Here is a 26,139-nt window from a genome sequence, read left to right as displayed (position 1 = left end):
TCAACTTTTGGAATCTTAGCAGCAAGGCTGAGTGGGATCTGTTGCAAAATGCCGCAGTAAGAAGTGCTCTCTGATCCAGTTAAGAGGAGGGTGATATGTATATAATTGAGGTTTGTAAAATTATCCCCGGCATGAGGAAAGTGGGTAATTTTTTCTTCCTGTGATGTATGTATGATGTTTCTGGGGGTGGTCTTGGACTCCAAGGCGGGCAATTTAAAATGTCTATATAAGGGCGGGCACACCTTTGTTCTGGGTCCTCCTCCTCTCCCCTGCGGGTGGGGGAGCACCCTGTTGCAACAGTCAATAAAGATCAGACTTACTGCTTTGCTTCTCAATATTCTCTGGTTGGTCTCTGTTATTTTCTCCTACCAATACAGAACCTACAAAAGGACTCTATATGGGCTCTTGGGTACCCCATAAAGGAAAAAGAGCAGTTTTTTTACTTTTAACACTCACGTCCCAATTTGTTTGTTGGGTCTGGATACATTTCCTTCTTTGCTGTTTGGCTATGGCCCCCTTCCTGGCGATGCTCCCCTTGCAATTGGCAGCTGGAAGCACATTGGTTCAGATGCAATGGGGCAACTGATGGCACAAGGGACTTTTTGTGCATGCAGAACCTCCTCTTCCTCTCCTGTCCTCGGGACCTTTGTGTGCCCTCAAAATCAGCTCCAGAGGTTTGGGAGGACCCTCCAAAGCGGATTTGGGAGATGTGTGCACATGGGGAGGACCCACTGAGCCGGTGAAACCCTGCTGGTTCAGGCTGGGTACCACAACCAAAGGCTCTTGCATTCATTCACTGTCTGCGGGCTTCACAGAGACACCTGGTTGGTCACGGGGGAGTGTGTTAGTCTGATGCAGAAGAGCTCTGATCTTATGCAGCCAAAATGTCATCACACACAACAGGGAGGTATCAGCAGGTTGCACAGGTACAAATAAACCAGTGAAGGGGGAGATGAGCGCAATAAATAAAACTTATTTAGGACGATGACTCGCTCAACTCAGATTCAGGTAGGTGGCCGTGTTGGTCTGCCGTAGTCGAAACAAAATAAAAAAAACCCAGTAGCACCTTAGAGACCAACTAAGTTTGTTACTGGTATTTTGTGTGCATGCACACGAAAGCTCATACCAATAACAAGTTTAGTTGGTCTCTAAGGTGCTACTGGAAGGAATTTTTTATTTTGTTTCGACTCAGATTGCTGACTGATTTTGGGGTGGGGAGACAAACAGAAAACTAGGGGAATAGAGTATATTGGAAATGAGCATGGCTGGCTAGAACCCAGAAATAGGGGCACAGCACACAATAGGCACATTGGGTTGGGACCACCCTAGCTTCAAACTCCAACACCCCCAAAAAGCTGACCCCGATGGTTCATTCAACCTTCAGCAGTGTGGAGTAGCTCGCAGAAGGCTGCAACAGGATGGGGAAATCAGGGATCTGGAGGGCTGCTTTGTCATGCAGATCGGAAGACATCCCTGAAGCCAGAAATACAATCGACACCGAGAAAGGGCATCAGTATGCAATAGCTTATAACACAACTTTTATTAGAAAAGTTATACATAACAGCAACTATTTTCAAGAATATTAACCTTGAAAAGCAACAAAAACAGACTAACAAAGTTTAACAAGAAACTAATGACCTCTATAATTAAACATTCAAGTTATCTACAATGTCTCTTTGTACAAAGGGGGGAAACCATGGTTGTACAGGCACATCATGTCAAAAATAAAGCTGCAGTAACTATTTTATATAGTTAACTTTCTCAAGGATTATGAAAACATGTTGCAAATTTTTAAACATTCACATAATTTTACACTTGGGTATACACTGAAATCTTAGTTCCAGAAGAGAATCATTTCACAAAAGTGCCAACATTTAAAGTCAGAAACTTTAGTAATTTTGCCCCGCCTTAAAAAAAAAAAAGTTGATGTCTCCATCAACATAGTCACATGATTTCTGGTATGGCCTGGTCCTGATAATAAGTAGTAAAATCAAATCAGAGTTTATTTGTAAATCTGCTCAGTATTCCAGGAGTGTGCATTATTGTGAAATACACTGTTACAAAAACTGTAAAGGTCACTGGAGATCTATTAATACTTATTACACAACAAGATTATGTTCAATAAATGCAAGTTTCTCCTGCCTCTAAAATATACATATGTAGCTTGCTGTCGTTTCAGGGTCAGTGGTGTGCCACATTTGTAAAAAGAAAGGAAAGAAAACGGAAAAGGAAAAATAAAAGTAGCATGCTCAAACTGAGACCCTTCTAGCTACCAGCATACCTAAATTAAATTGCCTGTAATTCAGAATTATGGCATTTCTCAAAAGCCTTTAAAATTCTCAATAATTTTCAAATCAACAAGTAAAAAAAAAAAACCTTTATTGCAGTTGGTGCTTTACAGCAGAACTACCCCATCCTTGCAGCTAGCTATCAGAAATGGACCACACTGAGATGGAATGTAAAATCCAATGCCAGAAATGTATTGTCTCTTGCACTTAAATAATATTTTTCAAGGACACCCATTTACATTTAGCCCCAGAGCTGCTTAAACTCTATTCTAAAGATACCATGGCACAGCAAATACTCCTGCCAGGCACTAACATTCATATTGGCAGCTCCAAGAACACCATCAGAAGTAGGAAGATGATAATAAAACACTGAAAGAAATGTGGGGCAGGAAGAATTCACTACCATGAGGAAAAGAGACCACATTTTAAGCATGTTTGGCAAAAACCTGTAATGAGACAATAGGGTTGGCCAATTTGGGTCTTCTGGAGTAGCATTCTAGCTTACTAAGCAGATAATTGTAAAACAATGTATTAGTCATAGTTACATGCACCAATATTGCACACATCTGTTTTGATTTGTTTTAGAAACACTCTTTATTAGGTCCTTGAGTCACTTTCTCTCATCTCTGCAACTGGAACTCAAGTCACCCAGTGCAGAAGTTACTAGAAATGCAGAAGTGGTAAAATGTAATAGAAAAAAAACACAAAACACAAAAGTAAATGACTGTACAGGACAATGGACTCTAGTTTTCTTCTTTTGCAGGCCCTACACATTGGGCAATGTGTAAGTACTAATGATGCTAACTATACAGCAAGCCAAATAAACATTCAAATAATATGGAATCTGGGACCAGGAGTAGCAATGATGTCACTATAAGGTTCTTCCTGTGTCAGCTCAATAGCTTGCTGCTTTTTTAGTACCAAGAAACTGTAGAATTTTGCTGCTGCTTGTTTGCGGTTTGTATTCCTACACAGCTCAAGCAAACTGATGGATTCTGCTCCAGTCTTGGCAAGAGCTCTCTGAAAACAGAAAACAGCGTTATAATTACTTCTGAGCTTAATCTAAACATTTACTACTGGACCACAATTGAACCTACTGGAATATCACTGGCAAGCACTTATTTTATTCTTCTAAGACCATGTGTCATTCTCTAAAGCCTGAAAATGCTAGAGACTCTTCCTAACCATGTACTTAATCTTAGAAAGCAAAAGTAGAAATTTGGCTGATTTCTGAGCCTCTCCCAATTTAGCAAATGCAATACCACCAACACCTCCAGCTTGAAGGGATGAGGGCGAAGACATGCCACAGCAGTCAACACTGGGCACGTGTAACAGCCAAGACCCCACCCCTCTACCTCAGATGAAGACTGATGAAGAGGCAATCTCTGGCTATCATAGCCAGTCAAGATGTGTGAACCCCACCCAATAAGTACAGAACCAAAACTGATCAAGTAAAAACAAGCAGCCAAGGGGGAGATTATAAAATATTTAATAGTAAAACAGAAACTTTCTAGTATCTGAATGTGAAAGTGCTACTTCCACCCTGTACATGAGTGCATACTAACACAAATATGTTAGCATAATTAACATGAACTTCAAATTATGTAGAGGCTTTACTACTACATGTGGAGTGGAACAATCCCCTGCTTATTTAGGAATCTTTCAGTTTTAGAAAAGAGCACAGTTTGAATTGCTAGATCCTAAAATCTGTAAGTCACGGGATCCCCACTGCATACTAAGTTTCCTACAACACCAGCTATTAGTCAGCAATTATGGGAAGAACTTGTTGCATTTGTGACCTACACGTCTGCTTGCTGGCTGGCCTGTGTGGGGAGACTCAGGTATGTACTGTCTGCAAAAAAAAAGCCACGCTCAGAAGAACTCTTCATTTACTACTGAAACCATTTCATACCTGAAGACCATGAAGCATTTGTTGAGTTCTTTTGTTCCATCGTCTTTCCTCTTGATCCTGGTCACCACCAGTACCATCTTCCTCCTGCAACCAATCACATTTTAGATAGGGCTAGATAGTCTGTTAAAATGATGCTTTTCTGCTATTCTAAAAGGCCAGATTGACTTGACTTTAAAGCTCAGGGCACAAAAGAAAAGGCATATGAAGAAACCATAATGGATTATGGTTACATGCATGAACCGTACAACAGAATAAAATTCATTGCCTGTAGATTTAGGATACACAAGAGTACAATGAGCAACTTATAATATGATGCTGCACCCATCTACAAATGAGTTGCATTGCATACAAGTGCCTTCCTCCCTTTAAAAGCTAAGGGACAACATTCCTAATCCTGAGCAGTCTTTCCTCATCAGTTATCTAAGCACCATGGAATATCTTTATATTTTAGTTCCTTCAATCTGTGGCAACACTTTTGTAAGATGTAATTGGGATATACCTAGTTCTATGCAATACATATGCTAAAAGCAATTCTGATATCTAGTTCATCTTTACAGGAATCTCATGCTAAGACCATGTACAAAAGAACTGTCTCCATAACTAGTTTGAGTGAAGTACATTTGAAAATCTCTCTGAAAATCATTACAAGAGCTTCATAGTTCTTTTTATTTTAGGCAATGATGAAGTACACACAACTATAAATCCTAAGATCTTAAAGTATTTTTACCATGCTATCATATAAATATTGTTAAGAAAAATGATTAAGAGACTTCTTTGAATTCATTCAATAACTGCAAAATGTTCATATACCAGATTTTTGGTATATGTTTCAGAATGGTTTATTAATAATTTGTACCACTGCTAAAATTAAATAAAGAACTGCTCAAAGGAACAAAATGTAACTTTTACAGAAAAAAAATGATAGGGTTTGTGATGTTTCTGAATAGTGGTCATGTCTACTCTCTCAACTTTTCTAGGTAAAACTATTTACATAGTTTCTAATTTCTACTTCTCTATTATTTTTAAACAACAATAACTTTCCTTGGTGTGTCTACCTGATGAGCTTTTCAAGTGTTCTATTAGCAGCACAATCTACTCTACTGAGAAGTAAATCCACTGAGCTCAAAAGAACATACTCTCAGTGATTGTGGGACTGCAGACTACTATTGTTTAGCCCTGTTTAGGGAAATTTTTAATGACCGATGTTTTACTGTATTTTTAATCTTTTGTTGGAAGCTGCCCAGAGTGGCTGGGGAAACCCAGCCAGATGGGTGGGGTATAAATAAAAAATTATTCTTATTATTTTCACAAGCTTCCTATAGAACAAATTGTTTAAATGTCTGCCCACATTTTAACTTACTAACTGGCCTGGCAACTGCAAGCCCAGAGGTATGAGAAACATTGCTGGAGGTTGGACTAGATGACTCTCAGGGTCCCTTCCAAGTACCATTCTATGATTCTATACCTCTTCCTCTTTCATGTTCCTCAAACATATCACTAGAGGCAAATTTACATGAGGGGGAGAGGGGAGAGATAGAAGAGACACAAGGAAGATCCTGGTCTTCCTGCAAAATTAGTGGTTGACAAGGGATTTAAATGGGTTCAAATAGACCATTTAGAACAAGAAACAACAGTTACTCAAACCCAGCTGAGAGATCATCAGCTCATGCATACAAATGCAGCCAAACACATGATTGTAAAGCTTCAGCATTTTTCTGTATCTGTAGAAGCAACAAGTAATAAGAGATCCAGGTAAATAAATATGCAAAATCCTGTTTCTGCCTGCTTAATTCTGCAATGGAGATATACAAAGTAGTAAATGTAATCCTTTTTGGAGGCAAGGTAGGAAAAATCCAAGCATACAAATGTATTCAAATTCTAAAGGCCACTGAATTAATTCAGCCAATAGAAACTTCAGAGTTGCACCCCTGTTATAACAACTCAGTACCTACCTCTTCCTCCTCCTCTTCCTCCTTTTCCTTTTCCTTTTCTTTTTCCTTTTCAGGCAAGAGCTCTAGCTCTGGAATTAGCTGGCAGATGTTTTGAGGCTCTTCTGGAGGCAGTTCCACTGGGGGCATTTCTATTGGTTGCAATGGTTGAGACTAAGGAGAGAAGCATTCAAGTTATAACAACTGAAACTAGATAACTGTACAACTATTGAGTACATAATATCATAACTTAAAACATTCAAAAGCTTTGTGTAGTCATACTGCATTAAGCATAAATGCATCCACATTCTGTTAAAATCTCTTCAATGACTCTCGCTCACATCTTTCTGCAATGGCCAAAATTGTTTTCATTTATTTACTTATTTCATATGAAATACTCCACTTCCAATTGTAGTCATACTGCTACTGAATGACATACTCTTAATATGGTATTGAAATCAGTCGGTGGAGAAAGCTTCCTTCTTTATAGCAAAAGGAGAAAACTTTTAATATTTATGTATTTCTTGCAACATTACAGCTTGTGGACTCATGTCCTTAACATAGGTGGTATTTTTTTAAGTTTAATAATGCCCCCATGCCTTTTACATTTAAGGTTACTACTTTTAAGCTAGCCATTTTATTTATTATTTCATAAAATTTATACATCACTGGATTTTGGGTTTGTTTTTTGTTTCTTAAAAAAAACAACCTCAAAGCGGTTTACAAGACTGTAAAACAAGAAAACCAAGACAAATTTACAACTCTATTTTAAAACATACACAAGTTAAAATACTAAAGATACAATCAACTTACTACGCATCTGAAACATAAATGTTTTCAGCAAGTGCCTAAAAGAGTACAGTGAAGGCACTTGGCTTGATCTAAATAGGGAGCAAGTTCCAAAGTGTAGATGCTGCCACAATAAATGTTCTTACAAATGCAGAACAAGTTATAAAAGAGGAGTATCCAACACTATTGTTCCACTGATGGAGTAGACTTCTGCTTCTACAACACAACTTCCTTCCTCCTCTCTTCTCTCCTGTAGCCCTCCCCACTGCTCATCTTCAAAAACTGCTCCAGAGGACTGTGATAAAACCCAGGAATTAGGATAGTGCTACTCCCAAGTTGCTGCATTATTCAGAGAGGATAGTTTGAAATGCTGCCAAGCATAGCATCTACTTTGAATTTACACTTATTTCCTATAACATTCCACATGAGAGTCATAGTTCTACTTCTGAATGCCCTCAACACATCGAGCCTTGCACAGTTTACAGGTCATTTTCTTCCCTAAGTTCTAGTAAAACCTAAAAGTGAACAGAGAGACTCGCCTCACAATATAATTATGCACAACGTTGGGGAGTCAACAGCAAGCAGAAAAGGACATTGTCACTCACGGGTAGCACAGGCTCTGGTTCCACTTGTGCAACCTTTCGCTTTACACCTGTCTGAGGTGGGGGTGGCGGCATGACCGATTCATCCAAGTTAGTCCTGCTGCCTTCCACGATGGACTCCTGAAGACGACTTGGCTCTTCCAAGATGGGTTCATCTATTTCATAGAAGTAATGATAAATCACTACCTTACTCACAAGTCATTTAGGAGTTTGTAGCCCTTTCTATTTTTATTTTACTTTTTAAGCATGAGTGTGTTGCAGATTAATGTACTCTATGGGGGGGGGGGAGAATACTAATACTCAACATTTTCCTGTTTATGACTAGAACATTGCTTTGCTCTAAACTTGGATGATCCCAATACACTAAAGCAGCTACAAGCATTGAGCACTAAGATTCTGTAAGTTTTTAGATGTAGATAAGTAAGTCTCTACAGGTCAGGAAGGATGCCATTAAAGAAGCACAAACCAATAACACTGCGCTGCGGTTCCTCTCTGGGCACTTCTGGGTTCTCAAAGTCTTTCAGGAACTCATCCAAGTTATCAGCTTCTCCACCTTTCCTCCTCTTTCTAAGATCTTCTGGTACAAGAGGTGTAAGACAGCGAGTGAAAAGCTACAAGCAAAACAAAGAAAGGTAAGTCTTACATGGGAACAGCAGCACTTTGAATAGCCTTTGCAGCCAAGTCACTTCAGGTGATTTAGTATTAAGACCAGAAAGATACAAAATTTTATGAAAATGATTTTAAGCAAAATGGCAAGCACACACATATACCGTTATATAAAAAAACAATTCATATAAACTTGCCATTTGCAATGTATGATATGCTATCGTGTATTTAGCTTAGGATAACTGTTATTTTTAGGGACGCGGGTGGCGCTATGGTTTAAACCACTACGCCTCTTGGGCTTGCCAATTCGAAGGTTGGAGGTTCGAGGCCCCACGACGGGGTAAGCTCCCATTGTTCAGTCCCAGCTTCTGCCAACCTAGCAGTTCGAAAGCACACCAGTGCAAGTAGATACAATAGGTACCGCTCTGGCGGGAAGGTAAACGGCATTTCCGTGCGCTGCTCTGGCTTTGCCAGAAGCAGCTTAGTCATGCTGGCCACATGACCCAGAATAACTGTCTGCAGAAGCGGACAAATGCCTGTAAAGCGAGATGAGCGCCGCAACCCGAGTCGTTCGTGACTGACCTTAAATGTCAGGAATCCCTTTACCTTTACATGTTATTTTAAAATATATTTCCCTAAGTTTGGTTTACCTTCAACAGTCTGTTATTCCACAGAGGCTGAGCAGGAAGAGAGAAAAGTTTTTCAACACCCCCAGTCTCTTTCCACATCATTAACTTCTTAGTAGGAGGTGCCAAATCCAGTGTAGTGACAATATCAGAGTAGTCACTGAGTTGGGCTCTTATAGTTTTGCTGTCCAGTTCTTTTACGCTGTCCACAATCAGTTTTCTCTTCCTTTTTGCCTTTGTTTCTTTAACTGGTCAAGAAAAAAGTAATGTGTTAACACCACTCAATCGGCAAAAATAGTTATATTTAGAATCAGGTCACACCATTAACAACTTTAGGATTCTTTACAAGTACTGTGCTGCTCAGGTATAAAACATTAAAAAAAAAAAAAAAGATTTCTCTTAAGACTTGTCAGCACTAAATAGTATTAAGGTATCACTCGCAGTTAATACCATATGCACCAGGGACTGAGTATCAGCATAATCATGACTACTGACTAAAAAGGACGTATTTTATCAAAGTCAACAAGCACAAGTTCCTGATATTGTTTGTTTGCCTGTGTGAATTGTATTTATGTACATACACAGGGTACACAGGTTTAATTAAAGCATGGTATAGTATGTTTTGTTACTTGAAATTTAAAATAATAAATAAAAACAGCTTTTTTCACTCTCAGTAAAGTCAACCAGGCATCCACCATGTTTATATCAAAATAAATTATTTTTAAAATGCCACAAGGCTCCCTTTTTTTGACACAAAAGGCTAACATGGAAATTCTTCAGTCAAGACTATTCTGTACAAAAGTGAAAACAAAACCCAGTATTTACCAGTTATATCAATTGGCTCTAAAGCAAAAGCTTCTTCTTCATTTGGAACCAGTGTTGTCTGATCAGTCATAGTTGGCAATGGTTCAACCGGATCAACTGAGTCTGGACTATCAGGTCCACCCACTGCAAATCAAAGAGATAAACTGAGTTTCCTAATAAATGGTTAAAAGCATGGAAGTTCACACAATTCAACCCATTTCCAATTTTCACACACTGCCCATCCATTTGTAATCACACACCATTCAACACATTCCCACACACTCAGACAGTGTGCTTAGAATAGGATAATTGGGGTGTGTGTGTATGTAGGCCTAAAATTAAGGAAAAGGCAAGTAAGTCAAGCAACAGAGCTGACTTGCAGCTTTTTTGAACTCAAACCGTCACCCTTGCCCTTTATTCCATTAGTGCAATACTAAACAAGAAGAAATATAAGGCATGCTGGATCAGGCCAAAGGCTGGGAAGCCTATAAGCAGAACACAAGGCAATAGACCATAGACCTCTGGCATTATTGTTCCTCAGCAAGTGGTTTGAAATACCAGATACAGTTTGCTGGGGGTGAGGGGAGAGAGGAGAGAAAAGAAGAGGAGGAGGAGTTTGGCTTTGATATCCCGCTTTATCACTACCCTAAGGAGTCTCAAAGCGGCTAACTTTCCCTTTCCCTTCCTCCCCCACAACAAACACTCTGTGAGGTGAGTGGGGCTGAGAGACTTCAAAGAAGTGTGACTAGCCCAAGGTCACCCAGCAGCTGCATGTGGAGGAGATTATTCCTTCCCTTAAAATATGCCTTCCTTTTAGTTTCCAGCCTCATTAGCAAGAGGTACTTTCTCAGTTACTGTCAAGATGCTTATTAACATACAAGATATACAGACTAGATGAGTTCAACAGAAGGTCTATGAAGCGCTGCCCATTTTTTTCGGTTTAAAACACTAATTTAAACACTCACTTGAGACATTATCGTCATCATCAATATCATCATGCGGAGGTTGCTCAGGCATCATTACTCCACTTTCTGAAAGAGCAGGTGGGTCATCAAATATGCCTCCTTCATTGTTGCTGAGAAGTTTGTCATCTGAAAGGGCAACTCAAAGAGTTAAGATTGAAAGCACATGCCATGCACCAAAATGTGACATAGTGGTGGGAATTACTACAGGTAAAGTTGACATTAAAGAAAAAACAAAGCTGATATTAGTAATAAAAATAATTTGGGCTTTTCGTTGAAAAAGGAAATAAATGACATTTGGACTTAAATAACTTTTTTTTTATGTAACTGGCAGATGGAAAATCAGACGTTATTGTTTTTCCCTTTCTTTCTTTTTTTCTTTCTTTTCCTTTTGCAGCTGTTTGTCTTTTTAAATTTACAGTAGTTTTCTATATCTAACTGTATTATGAAAAACTTTTATAAAAATCGTAATAGGGTGGGGGTGGCAAAGACACTTTTTAAGGCAGCAAATATTATGAGCTAGCCTATGATACAGGAGCAGCTTGCAAGGACTGAAGAATCCACCTGTGGAATTCCATTCCAAGTTGACATACATAACCCAAATCCTTTATCTTCAGGATTTTAAACCAAATTCCCTGTTCACCACAGTCATCCATTTTTAATATCGCCTAGGAAAGAATGGCATGTATGCAAGGGGGAGGATGTCCTTGTACTTTAAGACAGAAAGAATACATAGAAGGATACATCAGGACAGTTGTTCCCCATACAACCCAGAAAACATGTTCCTATTAGTTACTGGTGCCACTGTCCAATAACCCCACTCAGTAGCTAGCCTGTCTTCTACAGTAGTATTTTCTCAACTAGGCGTAGGGTCCTATCTCATAAACATGAGTTCTATGTTTTGAAAACAGTGAATCAGAACCTCAGGGATTGGATAAGTAAGTGATGCTGCCAAGACGTTCAAACAAGCTTTAAGATTTATATACTATATTCTCTTTAAAACAAAATTCACACAAGGTTGGACCCCTTAAATTATGTAGGGTGAAATATGAATTACCAACATACCCAGGATGCCACCATCATTTCCCTCTCCAAAATTGTCATCTTTGTACTGATCTTCATACTCCAAGTGATTAGATTTCTCATTAAGGTGACTGGTGCTCTGCTCAGGCTCCAGCAGAAGGTTGGAAGCACTAGTACTATCCAACATGTCATCCGCAAATGCACTATCTTCTCTCATCATTTCACGATCATCCATTCCAAAATCACCTGTTATAAAAGCAGTCATCATAAATGCAAGTGACATTGAAAAAGACCCTCAACTGCTAATACAATATCATTATACTACAATTTATAAAATCCTCTACTTCTAATTTTAATCCTACTGCTACTGAATGGCATAAATACTCTTAATACGGTGTTGAAATTGGTCAGTGGATTCTTTATGGCAACTGAAATGAGCTTTTAATATTTATGTATTTTTTGCAACATTACAGTTTGCAGACTCATGTCCTTAACATAGACGGTAATTCTTTTAGGTTTAATAATGCCTCCCATGGCTTTTGAAATTAAGGAAACTATTTTTAAACTAGTGGTTTTATTTTATTTATTTATTTCATAAAATGTATATACCACTTGATTGTAGAAAACCCCCTCAAAGCAGTTTGTTTACCGCCATACCTATACATATACACAAATGTTAAAATACTAAAACTGATAAAAACCACCTCAAATTTCTAAACATCTAGGTGAACTTGTCTAATCAATGATGCTTTTAGCAGATGTCCTGCTTGATCTCAACAGGCAGGGAGTTTCAAAGTATAGCTGCTGACACAGTAAATGGTAGCATTCTTACAAATGTGGAATGGGTATTATGTGGCACTTTTAGTAGTGACGATTCCACCGATCGAAGCAATCAAGTGGGCACATGTGGCGTAAGGAATCTCATAAACTGGACCCAGCAGTGCAGTTCCTTCAGCACAGGTGTTATATGCTGACAAGGCCTCACTCCTGTCAACAATTGTGCTGCAGTATTCTGCACCAACTGCAGCTTCTGGATCAAGTGGGATAATCCAGTCTTGAAGTAACCAACACAAGAAGACATGAACTATTGTGGCAAGGATTTCGTGGTCCAGCAATGTCAAACCAATTGCAGCTGGTAAAAGGCACTTCTAGCCACTGAAGAGGTTAGCAATTTGGGGGTGCTCCTGGAACCAGCTGTCACTGGAGGCTCAGTGCCTCCATCTCACCAGGATTCAAGCTTAGCTTGTTTTTCCTCATCCATTTCACCACTGAGTCCAGGCAATGGCTGAGGGACTGCAGGGCCTTTCCTGATTCAGATGTTATGGAGAAACAAAGCCAAGTATCATCAGCATAATGCAGGCACCTCGCGCTGACACTCCTAATGACTGACTAAACATCAGGAAGAACTTTCTGAAAGCAAGAGCCGTTTGACAGCGCAGTGGACTCCCTCTTCAGGAGGTTGTGGACTCTCCTTCCTTGGAGGTTTTAAAGCAGAGATTGGATGGTCATCTGTCAGGTTTTAATTTTTTCTAAGCTTTGACGTTAATTCTTCCTTTTTGCTAAATCTCAAGAATGTCCCTGGAGGGAGCAGCACCTTTTGGTTTGGCAGTAAGTGCTCTGAGAGACTCAACGTTCATGGCCAAGCTTTCAAAATCAGAAATGATGGAAATCAACCAAACAGCAATATGGAAGCAAAATGGAAGGGGAATGAATCAAGCAAAAGCGGGTTTTTCCATCTTACTTCTGTTTTCCATTTCTTCAAGTTTTTCTTTTATAATCTTGTTCTCTTTTCTGAGAAACACTAGTTCTTCATTTTTTTTGAAAGCCAACGCCAAGCACCTCCGAGGCACAGGTTAGCCATGTCATCAAGGTGTATTCCAAACTGTATCATTTTTGTTTCCAGAGGCTTAATTATCATATTCCAGCTTGTTGTTAAACCCATTGCAAAATGTGCTTTAAAAAAAACTTTTTTAAGTTACCATGATCACAATCAGTCTGGATTTGTGTTTAAGGTGTTGCAAAGATCATTGCGTTCTTGGTGCCATTTTGTTCTGGGTGACTTTCGTCTACTTATTCCAATGAGGCCTAATCCTGGTCAGTTTTCTCTCCTGGTCTAAAATAGTCTATAAATTTTCTTTCCTTTTTCTAACTAAGGCAAGACAGAGCCAAGCAAACTGCCACAACACTATACTAACTGCTTCTGTTGTAACATTATGTAAAACTGTAGTGCAATTGCCACAAATACATTTATGAACAATAGTTATACTTTACCAAAGTCATTATCCTGAAGGATACTGATGTTTCCCACTTCTTCCCTCATTGTAATTTCTTCCACTCTGCTTTGATTTAAACTGAATTGCTGAGCCACATCAATATCACTTTGAAAGAACAAAAAAAAATGAGAAAGATCTTCAGTTTGAAACCATCTCAAAACACAAATAATAAGCAGTAAAGCTTAATTACAGAAGATCAGGTTTACCAAATTAATACTACAAAGAGACTTACTTTTCTGATCAACTTATGTTTGTAAAAGCAGTTACAAGTATCTTCAGACACAATTATTTGTTTGAAAGAATTTAGTTAAAATATTGGCACCATAAAGTAAGGAATATACAAGAATGCTACAAGGATACATTCTGAAAGTAGCCTGGGTACAAAAAGCACTATGCATTCAATAGCTTGTATCATTACAGCAGGTTTAGAAAAGTGGTAGCTATCCAACTATGCAATTTAAAAGACAAATGAACCACATGCACTATAGTACAAACATTCAGAATTTGGCATGTGTCAGCCTTCCCCAAAGCAGTCTTAGTTGAGGCATTTGTGTGTCTTACAGGGTTCAAGTGCTTACACATAACACAATTAGAGGAATATGAGAAAATATCAACAACCATATATTCTCATGGATAGCAGTTCTAGCAAACAGCAGAAGACAAAGCAGCTTACTCTAAATCTGGCAAGGGTTGGTCAAAATCATGGAATTCTTCAGGTAAGGTGATAGCATTGTATGCAGCTTCTCTATTTTCCTCCGGCAAATCAACCACACCTGAAAAAGCAGCGTTATAAAATTCGTAAGGTGATACTTTTAAACAAGAAACAACCATCTTGGCACATGGCATTTATTGTGGCAGGAGTCTTTTTAGCCAATGAACTATTCCATCAAATGAAATAAAACCTGTTCTTTAAGTAGTATTTTCTGTTATGGTGACACATCATGTGCTCACAGACTATTGGGTCTTTAAAGGTTCCACATGAAACCTCCTGTAACTCTATGAGCCCACTGAGTTATTTGTGTGGCAACGTATTTGTAGCTACAAGAAGAGCACCTAAACAAATATGCCTCTGGAGAATTTCAATGGGTAATAACTTAGGAAACAATCCTACTTATAAAATATTCCAATATTCAACAGGCCTTACTCCTACTTAAGCATGCAAAGGAAGGTAAATTTAAACAGGCTATGAAAAGAGAGTGAAAAATGTGTAAAACAAGTCAATGTTGCTGTAATACAGGCAAACCCCAATCTGTGTGGGGGTTTCACTCCAGGTCATCATGCACGACAACGGAGCACACATAAGCCCGATCCATCCCCATTTTTGGCCACTTCAAGGTCACGACAATGTGCAGTCACGCACATATGAAACATACATAAAATCGGTCATTGCTTGTACTAAATTCCAGAGCAATTTGCTTTTTATGTAAGAGCAGTAACTTTGTGAATAGCAATTATGCAGCAAATACCTGGACGGAACGCCATCTTGATCTTAATGAATGCCTCATTACAATCTGCAAGGAGATATTTAGCTTTCCTGTGATAAATTCTAACGACTCCCAGTAAAAGATGTCCTGAAGTCCGAAGAGCCATCTTCACCTGAAAATTTACTTATAATTAGTATGCAGCAGTCAATCATATCTGATGGAGAAACAATTTTTTTGGAGAAAGATAATTCCTCAAGCACACAAGTTGGAACTTCTTTTCGCTGTCAAAAATATTGATAACTTTGAGAAGTACTTTGCAAGACTATTCTTCCTGGATCTCCAAAACCATGTTATGATGTTTCTCTTAGAAATTCTGTACAAACTTCACCAATATTTTTGTTTGTTTGTACATGCAAATAGTCACACACTGAGTGTCAATGATGACAAATGATCATTTTCCAGCATGCAGGTAGGGATTACTTTCTGTAACCTGGCCGAGCATGAATTCTACCCGTTCACCAATTCAACTATTGATGTACCACAAATTACTTAAACTGGTATCCACAAACTTGAGCTTGTAAATTTATGTGGCTTTAATATCAAAGATGTTCTATTACTATTTTTAGCAATCGTGAAAAATATTTATTTCAGAAAGACTGACAAAAAGACTTGTTGCAGAAGCATCCAGAAGAGGATCAGGACCTGAACAATTAATTATGAGAATAATTAGCTAAAACAGCCAGTTTCCACTGTTCTAGGTCATTTTACATGATACCATCTTGCCCGGATAATATAATACCTGGTATATTTTGTTAAAGACAATAGGGAGTTAATTAAAGCAATGTGGGTTGTGAACACAGAACATCAACAGTAAAGTAAGCAACACAAGCATAGATGAGATTCAAAAGCAGGTGTGAACTAAACTTCATCCTGCATGTAGGATCAGTTTCTCATTCTGCATATAGGAAGTCTACAACAATTCCTAGTCATGATAGATAAATGATATCCCTTTGTTGAAGCAAATATACCTCTGAATGCCAGATGCTGTGGGCAAATGAAAAGAGAATGACACATGTCATTCATGCCCTAAACTGAGTGCCCAGAAGCACCTGCCTGGTTACAACTGGAAACAAGGCACTGGACTAAGTGTATGTTGGTCTGATATAGGAAAGCAGTTAATGCCACGTTCAATGAAGCAGCAACTGAATGAATGACCCTTTTTATATCAACACTTCTGATAGCACATGAAAAACACAGAATCCTATTATCTCTAAACAAAATGCTATTACTATTGTAATACCTTAGGCGAGATGATGCTTTCCACACTGCTCTCCAAATTGCATTCAAACACATGGGCTTTGGTTAGCTTCTTATCCCAATGGGCCGCCAGCCAGATTTTGGCTAGCGGCCCTCGCTTGCTCAGAACAAAGTGAGCGTAGAACATTGTGCCAACTGTCTATGCCACAACCTGTAAAGAAATACAAGTAAACTAAATATTATGCAACAAAAAGGAAACAGATTAATTATTGCAAGTTATTTTGTAGCAGTATAGCTGTTTTCTGTTTAGCAGCAAAAGCCACCATGGATTTACCTATATAAGGACCACTTTGTACAGTAGGGTTATCAGACATGACACCTGGGAACATGCTCTCTAGAAACACCACACACCAGGCCAAACTTTGGTCTCCAGCTGTTTCTAGACTATAACTCCATCATCCCTAGCTAACAGGACCAGTGGTCAGGGATGATGGGAATTATAGTCCCAAAACAGCTGGAGACCCAAGTTTGGCCAACACTGCCATATACCAACCATGAATTTGGAGCACTACTGTGCACAGGATTGTCAGGTAGCAGGTTGCATCGCATCAAGTGGTTCCTTAAGCTTGTTTCCTCATGAAACAAGCCATGTGATACCCCACAAACAAACTTCAAGGCACTATGCTAAAATACCAGAACCTCTCAGTTGTAGAGACAAAAAGCAGAATTGAGATTTTTCTGCTTCAGTTATTATATTGCTTTCATTCCAGTAGCACAACAACAATCAGGTAACAAGTACAGCAAGAATCTTAGTTTAAACCTCCAGAACTGTTTCCCTAACCCAGTATGAAGATATACATTTGCAAGCTTCAGTATGAGTCCATATTATTCTCCCTTTTGCAAGTCTTCTGCAAACTATGTACTTAACTGCAAGCCTTGAAATAAAATGCACATTTCATGAAGTCAAACAATTTACAGCAACTAGTCTGCAACTGCATCTGCTAGCCCCCAAATACCAATATTGATATGATTTCACTTGCTTGCTCCACTTTTCTTAACTGTATATTATAGACAATCTCCCATTACTGTGACAGCAATAGCAACACTATCAACACCAGGACTTGTTCCCTTCCAGCAACTAGGAGCAGCAGAGAGAATTTTCAACAACAACCAGGTATAAACTTTCCCCTCAATAACTGTAGCCCTCTTCTCATATTCTGTACACATTCTACCAAAGTGTGGGAGTGAGATTTTAGCCACTGATCCTCCCTCACTTCATCGGCTGACTGCTCTCCATTTGCTATATTGAGCACATGGTGAAAACATGTTTTATGTATGGTTTGTACTTGGGATCAGGAAAACTAGTAGTTTCCAACTGCATGTACAGCTGTGCCGATATATGAAGCCCATCCTAATCTACTAAACATACATAGATGGAAATTGGTGGGTGTGATTCTGTCTCCCTCCACACACTGATTGAAGTGTGAATGGAACACAAGAGGCTTTATACCCAGAAAACAATAATATGTTTATATGAACTACACACAAACATTACTCTTTAGGAATACTGAAATTATTATGCCTCATTCACACATCACACTAAGCCAAACCATGACTTAGCATAAACAAACGAACTCCAAGAGAGATTGAAGCCATTTTGCTTTTCCTTATAATTTTGCTACTACACTGAGCGAAGCCATGGTTTGGTTTAGTGTGTCATTTCAATCTGGGCTCATGGTTTAGCTATCTGAAACCAACCGCATCCTGTGTACTCTCAGACAAACTTTATTATAACTTGTGTTTGACTAGAGAGCTAAACCAAAAGTTTGGGTTCAAATGACATAAGCCAGCATTGTGCAGGACAGCAATAAAACTTCTAGGAGTAAAGCAACCACAATCTTCTCTCTAGCACATATCCTCTGGCTGAGAAAAATCAAATGTTCCCCTTAGGAAAAACTTAATTAAGAACGCCAGTCAAATAATAGTTGCTAGCCACTGATTTACAGTTATTCCACCTCTGTGATCCAATAAGAATTACTATCATGTTAGGTACTTTTCAGAAAAAGATTACTAAAACCACAGCTGGGCATGCTTTGCTGCTTCAGTGAATGCTATCCATAAACTCCTACTTTCATGTCTTCAAGATGGAAAGAGCATCTCTGGCACTGCAATAGTGGGGTGTGAGTTTCTTGTGGCTGTTTAGCTGCTCTCTCTGTGCAAAGGTCAGAGGGGGCAGGGCTTCTGTTGAGGTAGGTGATTAGCTGTGGGAGGAGCTTATCAGAGTTTTAGGGCAGCAGCTGAAGAAGGAACAAAAAGGGTTTTCTTGTGTGAGTTTCTTGTGGCTGTTTAGCTGCTCTCTCTGTGCAAAGGTCAGAGGGGGCAGGGCTTCTGTTGAGGTAGGTGATTAGCTGTGGGAGGAGCTTATCAGAGTTTTAGGGCAGCAGCTGAAGAAGGAACAAAAAGGGTTTTCTTGTGTGAGTTTCTTGTGGCTGTTTAGCTGCTCTCTCTGTGCAAAGGTCAGAGGGGGCAGGGCTTCTGTTGAGGTAGGTGATTAGCTGTGGGAGGAGCTTATCAGAGTTTTAGGGCAGCAGCTGAAGAAGGAACAAAAAGGGTTTTCTTGTGTGAGTTTCTTGTGGCTGTTTAGCTGCTCTCTCTGTGCAAAGGTCAGAGGGGGCAGGGCTTCTGTTGAGGTAGGTGATTAGCTGTGGGAGGAGCTTATCAGAGTTTTAGGGCAGCGGCGCGCGCCTAGCGGCGCGCGCAGTTTGATCCATATTTTAGATTTAGGGGAGCTAGTCTCAAACATTTGTTGGGGGAGACCTAGGTTTTTTGGGGGGGATTTATTTGTCCTGTCTCCACACTTTTTATGATAGAGGACCACTGTAGTCACCCCCAACGACACGTTCTCAAGATGGAGGGTGAGGGAACAGCTGCAGTCGCCTGTGGTTCCTGCGCAATGTTTGCCATCTTGCCAAAGGTTGCAGGCAGCTTTACCTGCAGCAATTGCATGTTGATTGCCCTCTTAAAAGACAAAGTCCAGCAACTGGAGGAACGTGTAGCTACGCTCCAAAGAATTAGAGACCTGGAACTCTTCTTGGAAGCAACAGAGCACACCGTCTCCACCAAGGAAGAGACAGGGGACTCCCCTGAGAAGGTGGCTAGTTCACCAACACAGGAGCCAGATATATGGAGAAACGTGACTCAAAGAAGTAGGAGGCCCAGGGTTCGCTCTGATTGTTTAGAAATACGCAATCGCTTTGAGGTCCTTTCCCCTACCATGGAAGACGAAGAGCAGACTCCATTTGAGGACCTCTCCCTCATTACAGTCGATCAGGTATATGAAGACGAGCAGCAAAGGCAGTCCTCAGGGAATGTCCAGGCGACCTTGGAACGGACAGCTCACAGAAGAACCCCGACCAGACCTAAGAGGAGGCGTGTGGTGGTGATAGGGGATTCCCTACTGAGGGGAACAGAAGCAGTGATCTGTGGGCCTGACAAGATGTCTCGGGAAGTGTGCTGTCTCCCCGGGGCTAAGATCCAAGATGTAACTGAACGACTGCAAGGAATCATAAAACCCACTGACAAATACCCCTTCCTCTTGGTTCACGTGGGAACCAATGACACTGCAAGCAATAGCCTCCAGAAGATCAAAAGAGATTACGAGGCTCTGGGCAGGAAATTGAAGCAATTAAATGCACAAATTGTCATCTCATCTGTCCTCCCAGTTGAACGACGTGGCCCAGGGAGAGAGGGAAAAATAGTGGAAGTGAACAACTGGCTTCGCAAATGGTGTAAACAGGAACGGTTTGGATTCTTAGATCACGGACTGCAGTTTCTTGAAGATGGACTTCTGGCAAGCGATGGGCTGCACCTCACAACGGTTGGGAGGAATGTTTTTGCAAAAAATCTCAGAAACCTCATCAGGAGGGCTTTAAACTGACTAATGTGGGGGAGGGAGACAGTGCTCCTGAAGGTAGGAGTCTATCAATTGATGAAGATGATCATCCAAATGTCATAGACCGAATGGAGCAAAGAGCATGTAGACCTAGTGTTGGGAGGAAAAAATCCTTAAATAAGAGACACGGGGGAATGATTAATGGACTTCAATGTCTGTACACTAATGCGCAAAGCATGGGAAATAAACAAGATGAGCTTGAGCTCCTGGTACAGCAAACTAAATATGACATAATAGGAATCACTGAAACCTGGTGGGATAAATCCCACGATTGGAATGTAATAATGGAGGGATACAATCTATTTCAAAGAAACAGACCAGACAAGAAAGGAGGAGGAGTGGCGTTATATGTCAGGGATGTGTATACCTGTGAAGAGATCCAAGATTTAGAACCTCAAAGCCAAAGTGAGAGCATTTGGGTGAAAATTAAGGGAGAGAAGAATAACAGTGACCTCATTGTGGGAGTTTACTATAGATCCCCAAGCCAAACGGAGGACATAGATGATGCCTTCCTGGAACAGATGGCCAAGCATGCAAAAGGAAGGGAGATAGTAGTAATGGGGGACTTCAATTACCCGGATATTTGTTGGATGTCAAACTCAGCCAAGAGCATAAGGTCAAACAGATTCCTCACTGCCCTTGCAGACAACTTCATTGTCCAGAAAGTGGGAGAAGCAACAAGAGGAACAGCCATTTTAGATCTGGTCCTAACCAATGTTGATGACCTGGTTAGTGGGGTAGAAGTGGAAGGATCATTAGGCGCGAGTGATCATGCTCTTCTGAAGTTTACTATACAGCGGAAAGGAGCAGCCAAGCATACTAGGACTCAATTTCTCGACTTTAAGAAAGCCGACTTCATAAAGCTTAGGGAAGTGCTGGGTGAGATCCCATGGACAGTAATACTAAAAGGAAAGGGAGTTCAAGATGGCTGGGAGTTTGTTAAGAGGGAGATAGTAAAAGCACAACTTCAGGCAATACCAATGAGACGGAAACATGGAAGGTGCCTAAAGAAGCCAGGGTGGCTATCTAAAGAACTTTTAACTGAGTTAAGATTAAAAAAGGATGTGTACAAAAAATGGAAAAGGGGGGAAACCACCAAAGAGGAATTCAAACAAATAGCCAGCACGTGTAGACACAAAGTCAGAAAAGCTAAAGCACAAAATGAACTCAGGCTTGCTAGAGAGGTTAAAAGCAACAAAAAAGGCTTTTATGGGTATGTTCGTAGCAAAAGGAAGAACAAAGAAACCGTGGGGTCACTCAGAGGGGAAGATGGTGAAATGCAAACAGGGGACACAGAAAGGGCTGAACTCCTCAATGCTTTCTTTGCCTCAGTCTTCTCCGATAAAGAAAACAATGCCCGACCTGAAGAATTTGGAGCAAATGATTCAGCAGAGGAAACACAACCCAGAATAACTAAGGAGATAGTACAAGAATACTTGGCTAGTCTAGATGTATTCAAGTCTCCAGGGCCAGATGAACTGCATCCAAGGGTATTAAAAGAACTGGCAGATGTGATTTCAGAACCACTGGCAGTCATCTTTGAGAATTCCTGGAGAACAGGCGAAGTCCCCGCAGACTGGAGGAGGGCAAATGTTGTCCCTATTTTCAAAAAGGGGAAAAGAGAGGACCCAAATAATTACCGCCCAGTCAGTCTGACATCAATACCAGGGAAGATTCTGGAGCAGATCATTAAGCAAACAGTCTGTGAGCACCTAGAAAGGAATGCTGTGATCACCAATAGTCAGCATGGATTTCTGAAAAATAAGTCATGTCAGACTAACCTGATCTCGTTTTTTGACAGAATTACAAGCCTGGTAGATGAAGGGAACGCAGTGGATGTAGTCTACCTTGATTTCAGCAAGGCATTTGACAAGGTGCCCCATGATATTCTTGTAAAGAAGCTGGTAAAATGCGGTCTTGACTATGCTACCACTCAGTGGATTTGTAACTGGCTGACTGACCGAACCCAAAGGGTGTTCATCAATGGTTCCTCTTCATCCTGGAGAAGAGTGACTAGTGGGGTGCCACAGGGTTCTGTCTTGGGCCCGATCTTATTCAACATCTTTATCAACGACTTGGATGATGGACTCAAGGGCATCCTGATCAAATTTGCAGATGACACCAACTGGGAGGGGTGACTAACACCCCAGAGGACAGGATCACACTTCAAAACGACCTTGACACATTAGAGAACTGGGCCAAAACAAACAAGATGAATTTTAACAGGGAGAAATGTAAAGTATTGCACTTGGGCAAAAAAAATGAGAGGCACAAATACAAGATGGGGGACACCTGGCTTGAGAGCAGTACATGTGAAAAGGATCTAGGAGTCTTGGTTGACCACAAACTTGACATGAGCCAACAATGTGACGCGGCAGCTAAAAAAGCCAATGGAATTCTGGGCCTCATCAATAGGAGTATAGCATCTAGATCAAGGGAAGTAATAGTGCCACTGTATTCTGCTCTGGTCAGACCTCACCTGGAGTACTGTGTCCAGTTCTGGGCACCACAGTTCAAGAAGGACACTGACAAACTCGAACGTGTCCAGAGGAGGGCAACCAAAAAGGTCAAAGGCCTGGAAACGATGCCTTATGAGGAACGGCTAAGGGAGCTGGGCATGTTTAGCCTGGAGAAGAGGAGGTTACGAGGTGATATGATAGCCATGTACAAATATATAAAAGGATGTCACATAGAGGAGGGAGAAAGGCTGTTTTCTGCTGCTCCAGAGAAGCGGACACGGAGCAATGGATCCAAACTACAAGAAAGAAGATTCCACCTAAACATTAGGAAGAACTTCCTGACAGTAAGAGCTGTTCGACAGTGGAATTTGCTGCCAAGGAGTGTGGTGGAGTCTCCTTCTTTGGAGGTCTTTAAGCAGAGGCTTGACAACCATATGTCAGGAGTGCTCTGATGGTGTTTCCTGCTTGGCAGGGGGTTGGACTCGATGGCCCTTGTGGTCTCTTCCAACTCTATGATTCTATGATTCTATGATTCTAAGCCTGCTGTAATCCTAATAATAAAGCATCCAACAAGCCTGAAATTCTGGCACCACAGGAATTTGACTTAAATGACCTTTGACATTACTTGTCCTTCCAGATGCAAGTGCTCTCCACTGCCAGTGACCAAGAATGTTTGTCAACACTTCTCCTTTATTAGGAAATGTTTCTGTGTTAGTTTAATTTATATAACACCTTAATCTTCCAAGAAGCTCAAGGTGGTGTACATTGTTCTCAGTGTTCGAAACTCCCACTGTTCTAGGCGTATTTTGCAAAAAGCGAATTTCATTAGTGTGAGCAGTTTCTGAGCTCTGAGGGCACTAGGATTTCAGATTAAAACTGCAGAGTGGAAAGGAAAGGAGGAAGTTTTTCTGCCTCCCCACTTCCAACTATTCTCTGAAGATTGGAAAAGAGACCCTCTTAAGAATATTAGCAGGTGGGCAAAGGAAGGACTAGACCATGTGAAAAATGAACAGAATATTTTACTTGCAGTTCATTCATTTTCAGCTTTGTATTCTTGTTAGAAAAAAAGCGTACCTAGACATTCTGTTGTTGCGCCCATAACCTAGGCTTAAGGTGCCATTTAGCTCCAAGCTTTCATATCCCTGTTTCTTACACTGTTGGTTCTCCTCCCCACTTCATCCTCACAAACAACCCTGGGAGGTAGGTTAGGCTAAGAGATGGTGACTGGCCCAAGATCGCCCAGCAAGCTTCAAGGCCGAGTGGGGATCCGAACCCTAGTCCCTCAGGTCACAATCTAACACGCTCACCAATACACCACACTGCCTGGACAGTCTAACTCTTCTGTAAATTCATATATGCAAGAATCCTCCTCATCCTGAAATTACAAGTTTAACAGATGACTGTGCCTTGCCATGAGATACCAGCTGAGGAAATCACTCAACCCTGGAAACACGCATGAGATTCCCATGGCCTTGGTCTGTCTCCCAATCGCTCCCACACAATCCAAACATTTTAGGAAGCTGAGCCACCTGATAGCAGAACCTCCAGCTGTCACGGTCCTTCTTTTCCTAGGCATCAATTAATATCTCACCCTCTTAAGCACCAACAGTAAATTCAACCTGTGGACCTGTACTACGTGAGGCCATCTCCCCCCCTCTTTTTTTTTTTTACAATGAAAGGAATCATAATATTACAATGCTGGGCAAAACGCAGGAGAATTAAAAACCTACACCAGTTAACACCATTATGAACAAAAAGTTTCCAGCACAGCCCTATACCTATTTACTCAGACATGTTCAACGGAGTTACCATGGACTGGATTGCAGCCTTTCGAAATTTCACTTAAATGAACCAAAAAAAAATTTTTTAAGCACATGAAGAGGAAATGGGGGGGATAGATTATATCACTACGTGCAAACAACAATTGCATACATGCCAGTCTAAGTAACTAAGTGTTATTTAGTTATTACCCAAATACATATATGGTTTTTTATAAGCTGAGATGATAGATAGATAGATATAGAAAGTTATATAGATATAGATATTTAATAAACGCTTTCAAAATATCTTTACACTTGTCCAGGCAAAATCTGCAAGCAATCCGTCCGTAAGTTGCGAGTCTTGTCCTATCTTCAATGGGGTGGGGGGGGGGCGACTGGATCGTAGTCTTTTTCCCCCTTTTTCTTTTAAGTAGACCACAGGGAAACAAAAAAACGCCAAAACACACAACCCAATTTTCTGCGGCTCGAGACCTCCTTTTGCAACCGTTTGCGCCGCGCAAGGGGCTTCTTCTTCGAAACAACGGCGCCCGCCGCCTTCGAGGAAACGGGGGAAGGAGGCGCGCGCCGAGCCCGGGGCGAGAGAGACTCGAGGGGCAGAGGCGGGGAAAGGCTTCCTCCTTTCCCTGCCGAGCCTCTCCGAACACGCTGCGGCGACGTCGGAGGCGAAGGCGGGCTTGTTCCCCCGTCAGGCGGAGGGCGAAAACCAGCCAAGGCCGCCTCCCTCCCTCCTCTCGGCCCTCAGCAGCTCTTTCCCGGCTAAGCCAGGCGGTTCCCTCAGCGGCAGCGGTTCCTCCTCACACGGGCACCTACCTGGGCCCGAGCCTAGGCCTCTTCCCCGTTCCCAGCAGGGTTGACGGCCCTCCCCGCCCGCCTCCGGCCCCTTACCTCGATTCCTTCCCGGCCGCCGAGGGCAGCGGGCCCCACGGATGAGCGCTGGGGTGAGGGTGGCCACCCGCCGCCGCCGCCGCTGCCCCTTTCCTCGCGTCTCCCCCTCACCCCCCCCTTCCGCGAGACACTCAAACAAACAAGATGGCGGCCGCTCCCCTTCCTGCCGCCCAAACCAGGCGTTTAAAAATCGGCAGGATGTTTACCGTTAAAAAAAAACGGAGGGAGGGGGGAGAGACACAGAGAGAGATATTGAAGGGCGGGGGGAGTAGGAGGGGCCCCAACGCGCCTGCGCGCACGAGCCTCGCGGCGCTAACAGGCCGAGGCTTGCGCAGGCGCCAGTCGCAGGGTTGACGTTGGCCAATGAGGTGCGGAAGCTTGTAGAGAGACCCGATAGTGGGGCGGGGCCGTCGTAGAGGCCAGCGTGTGAGGGAAGTGGGGAAGGCGAGCGGCTTGAGTGTGGCGCATGCGCACATATTGACCTGGGAGGAGGAGCTCTAGTTTGTGTGTGTTTCTAGTACAGTATATGGTATTTCTTGGTTTGGTTACTGTTCCCCGAAAAAGAAAG

General features: G+C 41.3%; 1 protein-coding gene across 1 annotated transcript; it reads right to left on the bottom strand.

The window, feature by feature from the left end:
- Positions 1-1,521: 1,521 nt before the first annotated feature.
- Positions 1,522-25,742, bottom strand: RAD21 (RAD21 cohesin complex component). The gene is made up of 14 exons (XM_028736254.2): positions 25,572-25,742; positions 16,538-16,705; positions 15,280-15,409; positions 14,487-14,586; positions 13,812-13,918; positions 11,583-11,786; positions 10,521-10,646; positions 9,577-9,699; positions 8,776-8,999; positions 7,986-8,130; positions 7,523-7,674; positions 6,153-6,302; positions 4,201-4,284; positions 1,522-3,308 (listed from the first exon to the last, which is right to left on the bottom strand). Exons 2-14 carry the CDS (start codon positions 16,679-16,681, stop codon positions 3,117-3,119), a joined length of 1,881 nt encoding a protein of 626 aa, XP_028592087.1. The 5' UTR covers positions 16,682-16,705; positions 25,572-25,742; the 3' UTR covers positions 1,522-3,116.
- Positions 25,743-26,139: the final 397 nt, after the last annotated feature.

This window comes from Podarcis muralis, chromosome 8 (assembly GCF_964188315.1).
Source record: "Podarcis muralis chromosome 8, rPodMur119.hap1.1, whole genome shotgun sequence".
Classification (NCBI taxonomy): Eukaryota; Metazoa; Chordata; class Lepidosauria; order Squamata; family Lacertidae; genus Podarcis; species Podarcis muralis.
This window is presented reverse-complemented; position numbering and strand designations above follow the sequence as displayed.